The 4,659-nt window shown below is 56.7% G+C and overlaps 1 protein-coding gene across 1 annotated transcript in view; it reads right to left on the bottom strand.

The window, feature by feature from the left end:
- Positions 1–299: 299 nt before the first annotated feature.
- The window catches only part of baz1a (bromodomain adjacent to zinc finger domain, 1A), a 21,532-nt gene continuing 17,172 nt past the window's right edge, over positions 300–4,659 (bottom strand). The window contains 6 exon segments of the mRNA XM_083924890.1: positions 300–1,386; positions 1,711–1,798; positions 1,913–2,094; positions 3,683–3,855; positions 3,929–4,135; positions 4,211–4,425. Coding sequence (XP_083781016.1) covers positions 1,211–1,386; positions 1,711–1,798; positions 1,913–2,094; positions 3,683–3,855; positions 3,929–4,135; positions 4,211–4,425 — 1,041 coding nt within the window. The 3' untranslated portion in view covers positions 300–1,210.

Raw genomic sequence — 4,659 nt, 5'->3', positions numbered from 1 at the left:
CGTAAGCTAACATTAGCTTAATTTAGCCTCAGGGCGTAAGCTAACATTAGCTTAATTTAGCCTCAGGGCGTAAGCTAACATTTGCTTTAAAGAGACCGCAGATTTAAATTGCACACGTTCCAAACTGAGAAATAAAGTTAATTAATAATTTTGATTGAGTGAATTATGGGACGCAGGCCGGTTTCTACTGCGAGCTCTTCAGAGACGCTCGTGGGGTCAGGAGCCCCGTTGGGAACCATGTCGGCAGGTGTAGGTGTGTGTGTGTGTGTGTGTGTGTGTGTGGCAGAGGACACAGCAGCCGTTAGAAAAGTCTATTTATTTTATTTTACAGGAGAACAACAAACAGCATCAGGAGGCGTCTTCAGTCCCAACCAAAGACGACGCACGGCTAAATAAATACACAGCAGCTCCAGTGTAGTGTCCACACACACACATGCTAACGCTAACACACACACACACACAGAGACAGACGCACGCTAACACACACACACAGACACACACACACACACACAGACAGACGCACACACACACACGCACGCTAACACCACAGAAGAAGAATGTGTGGAACACAAACGGCCTAAAGCAGAAAAACGTTGCAGTAGTCAAAAACTCAAAAACACAAAAACTACAAAGGTGCAGCCGCGGAGCTCCGGCTCTTAAAGGGACAGCGACACATTAATTCATCAGGTGCTCCAGTCTTTATGCTAAGCTAAGCTAAGCTAAGCTAAGTACAGCACGTGAGCTCCGCCCCTTTAAGGCTCCTGAACCAGCAGCTGCTTCTTAAATCAAACGTGTGAAACTGGACTCGTTGCCACGGCGACGCTCAGTAAAAACCTTAGAAAAATAGTTTCAAATCCAAATCTTTGTCCCTGAGCGGAAAACAGACGGCTTCAACGCAGCGCTCTGCTGCGGTTAGTGGTTGCTACTTTTACGTCTGTCTGTCTGTCACCTGTCTGTCTGTCTGTCACCTGTCCGTCTGTCTGTCACCTGTCCGTCTGTCACCTGTCCGTCTGTCACCTGTCTGTCTGTCACCTGTCTGTCTGTCTGTCACCTGTCTGTCACCTGTCTGTCACCTGTCCGTCTGTCACCTGTCTGTCTGTCTGTCACCTGTCTGTCTGTCTGTGTCTCTGAGGTCAGACGGGTTTCCATCGTCTCTGGACCAATCAGCAGAGTGGACGGCGGTGAGGTCAGAGGGGGGGTCAGGGGGGGTTCAGAGGCGGGAGCGTTTGGCGGGGGGGTCGGCGCTGCGCTCTGATAGGCCGAGCCTGCTGAGCTGCGAGTGGAAGAAGTGGTGCAGGCGGAGGCCGGCCTTGGCCTCGTTGGTGTGGCGGGGGTTGTACTGCAGACAGTTGGAGAACATCAGGTCCACGTCGACCACGAACTCTCCTGCAACAACCACAACGCTCAGAAACACACTTCCTGCTGGTTTCACAATAAAAGCCTCTGTGTGTCTGCGTGTGTGTGTGTGTGAGTGTCTGTGTGTGTGTGTGAGTGTCTGTGTGTGTGTGTGTCTCTGTGTCTCTGTGTGTGTGTGTGTGTGTGTCTCTGTGTGTGTGTGTGTGTGTGTGTGAGTGTCTCTGTGTGTGTGTGTGTGTGTGTGAGTGTCTGTGTGTGTGTGTGAGTGTCTGTGTGTGTGTGTGTCTCTGTGTCTCTGTGTGTGTGTGTGTGTGTGTCTCTGTGTGTGTGTGTGTGTGTGTGTGTGTGTCTCACCTGCAGTCTTGTATTCACAGTTGTTGACCTTCTCTCTGATGGTGCTGAGAGCGATGGGATTCTTCACGATGTCGTAATAATCCGGCACCTGCTCCGAAACAATCATAATAATTAATAACTTTATTATTTAAATAACGCCCAGAAGGCTCCAAGCTGGCTATTCCAGAAAAGTGTGTGTGTGTGTGTGTGTGTGTGTGTGTACCTGGGTCCTGGACACCAGCTTCTTAAAGGGCCAGCTGTCCTCGTGCCTGACGAGCTCCACGGTGAGCTGCTCGCAGGCCGACAGCTCGTGGACGCCGTGGTTCCTGCCGGAGGAGCGCCGGCTGGAGGAGGACGAGGACGGAGGGAGGACGGGTCTGGAGGCTTTAGGGGGCGGGGCCACGTCTGGGGGCGGAGCAGAGGGGGGGTTACTGTTGAGTTACCTGTGGACAGGTGTGTGGATGGGGCGGTTACCTGAGGACAGGTGTGTGGATGGGGCGGTTACCTGTGGACAGGTGTGTGGATGGGGCGGTTACCTGTGGACAGGTGTGTGGATGGGGCGGTTACCTGAGGACAGGTGTGTGGATGGGGCGGTTACCTGTGGACAGCTGTGTGGATGGGGCGGTTACCTGAGGACAGGTGTGTGGATGGGGCGGTTACCTGAGGACAGGTGTGTGGATGGGGCGGTTACCTGAGGACAGGTGTGTGTGGATGGGGCGGTTACCTGAGGACAGGTGTGTGGATGGGGCGGTTACCTGTGGACAGGTGTGTGGATGGGGCGGTTACCTGAGGACAGGTGTGTGGATGGGGCGGTTACCTGAGGACAAGTGTGTGGATGGGGCGGTTACCTGTGGACAGGTGTGTGGATGGGGCGGTTACCTGTGGACAGGTGTGTGGATGGGGCGGTTACCTGAGGACAGGTGTGTGGATGGGGCGGTTACCTGAGGACAGGTGTGTGGATGGGGCGGTTACCTGTGGACAGGTGTGTGGATGGGGCGGTTACCTGTGGACAGCTGTGTGGATGGGGCGGTTACCTGAGGACAGGTGTGTGGATGGGGCGGTTACCTGAGGACAGGTGTGTGTGGATGGGGCGGTTACCTGTGGACAGGTGTGTGGATGGGGCGGTTACCTGAGGACAGGTGTGTGGATGGGGCGGTTACCTGAGGACAAGTGTGTGGATGGGGCGGTTACCTGTGGACAGGTGTGTGGATGGGGCGGTTACCTGAGGACAGGTGTGTGAATCGATCGGTTACCTGAGGACAGGTGTGTGGATGGGGCGGTTACCTGAGGACAGGTGTGTGGATGGGGCGGTTACCTGTGGACAGGTGTGTGGATGGGGCGGTTACCTGTGGACAGGTGTGTGGATGGGGCGGTTACCTGAGGACAGGTGTGTGGATGGGGCGGTTACCTGTGGATGGGGCGGTTACCTGTGGACAGGTGTGTGGATGGGGCGGTTACCTGTGGACAGGTGTGTGGATGGGGCGGTTACCTGTGGACAGGTGTGTGGATGGGGCGGTTACCTGTGGACAGGTGTGTGGATGGGGCGGTTACCCGTGGACAGGTGTGTGGATGGGGCAGTTACCTGAGGACTGGTGTGTGTGGATGGGGCGGTTACCTGTGGACAGGTGTGTGTGGATGGGGCGGTTACCTGTGGACAGGTGTGTGTGGATTGGACGGTTACCTGAGGACAGGTGTGTGGATGGGGCGATTACCTGTGGACAGGTGTGTGTGGATGGGGCGGTTACCTGTGGACAGGTGTGTGGATGGGGCGGTTACCTGTGGACAGGTGTGTGGGTGGGGCGGTTACCTGTGGACAGGTGTGTGGGTGGGGCGGTTACCTGTGGACAGGTGTGTGGGTGGGGCGGTTACCTGTGGACAGGTGTGTGGATGGGGCGGTTACCTGAGGACAGGTGTGTGGATGGGGCGGTTACCTGTGGACAGGTGTGTGGGTGGGGCGGTTACCTGTGGACAGGTGTGTGGGTGGGGCGGTTACCTGTGGGCGGCGGTCTCTTGCGGGGCTCGTTGGGAGCAGGTGAGGTTTTGCTGTTTGGTGCCAGGATCTCGTGGCTCAGACGGGCGCTGGTCCGACTTCCTGAGCGGGCCGGCGCTTTACCTGTAGCCGTGTTGGCCTTCACCGTGGGGGGCGTGGCCTTCTTACCTGAGGACCTGTGACAGGACAGAATCAGTTACCCAGAATCCTCCAGTAGACCAACATCAGGCGACAACAACAGACACTGACTTTGAACCTGACGAGTTTTTCCCTGAGGAGGCGGCGGTGCTGGTTTTGGGCGTGGCCTGTTGGCCCTTGGGCGTGGCCTGCTGACCATTGGGCGTGGCCTGCTGACCCTTGGGCGTGGCCTGTTGACCCTTGGGCGTGGCCTGCTGACCCTTGGGCGTGGTCTGCTGACCTTTGCCTTTCGGGGGCGGGGCCGGGCTCTTCTTGGCGCTGCAGAGGGTCAGAGGGCGAGAGTTTAAAGCTGATCTCAGGACAGACGGAGCAGGTGGAACTACTTTCACTCACCTCACTGCGACTTCTTCCTCCTCCTCCGACTCCTCCTCTTCCTCAGACTCCTCCTCTTCCTCTTCTGACTCCTCCTCCTCGTCCTCCTCCTGTTCTTCATCCTCCTCCCCTTCCTCCTCCTCCTCATCGATGGAAGAGCGCTGACGGGACGGGACACGGCTGGATCTCTGTTTGGGTCGACAGTCTGGACAGAACCAGTCCCCGACTGGAACCGACTGAGGACACACAAGTTTTTGTGTTAGCATGATGCTAAAACAGTAGCAGAGGGTGTGGTCAGTACCTTGAGGCGGGGCCTCAGGCAGTGGGTGTGGTCAGTGTACCTTGAGGCGGGGCCTCAGACAGTGGGTGTGGTCAGTACCTTGAGGCGGAACCTCAGGCAGTGGGTGTGGTCAGTGTACCTTGAGGCGGGGCCTCAGACAGTGGGTGTGGTCAGTACCTTGAGGCGGGGC

The sequence above is a fragment of the Echiichthys vipera genome (assembly GCF_963691815.1).
Source record: "Echiichthys vipera genome assembly, chromosome: 12".
Classification (NCBI taxonomy): Eukaryota; Metazoa; Chordata; class Actinopteri; order Perciformes; family Trachinidae; genus Echiichthys; species Echiichthys vipera.
This window is presented reverse-complemented; position numbering and strand designations above follow the sequence as displayed.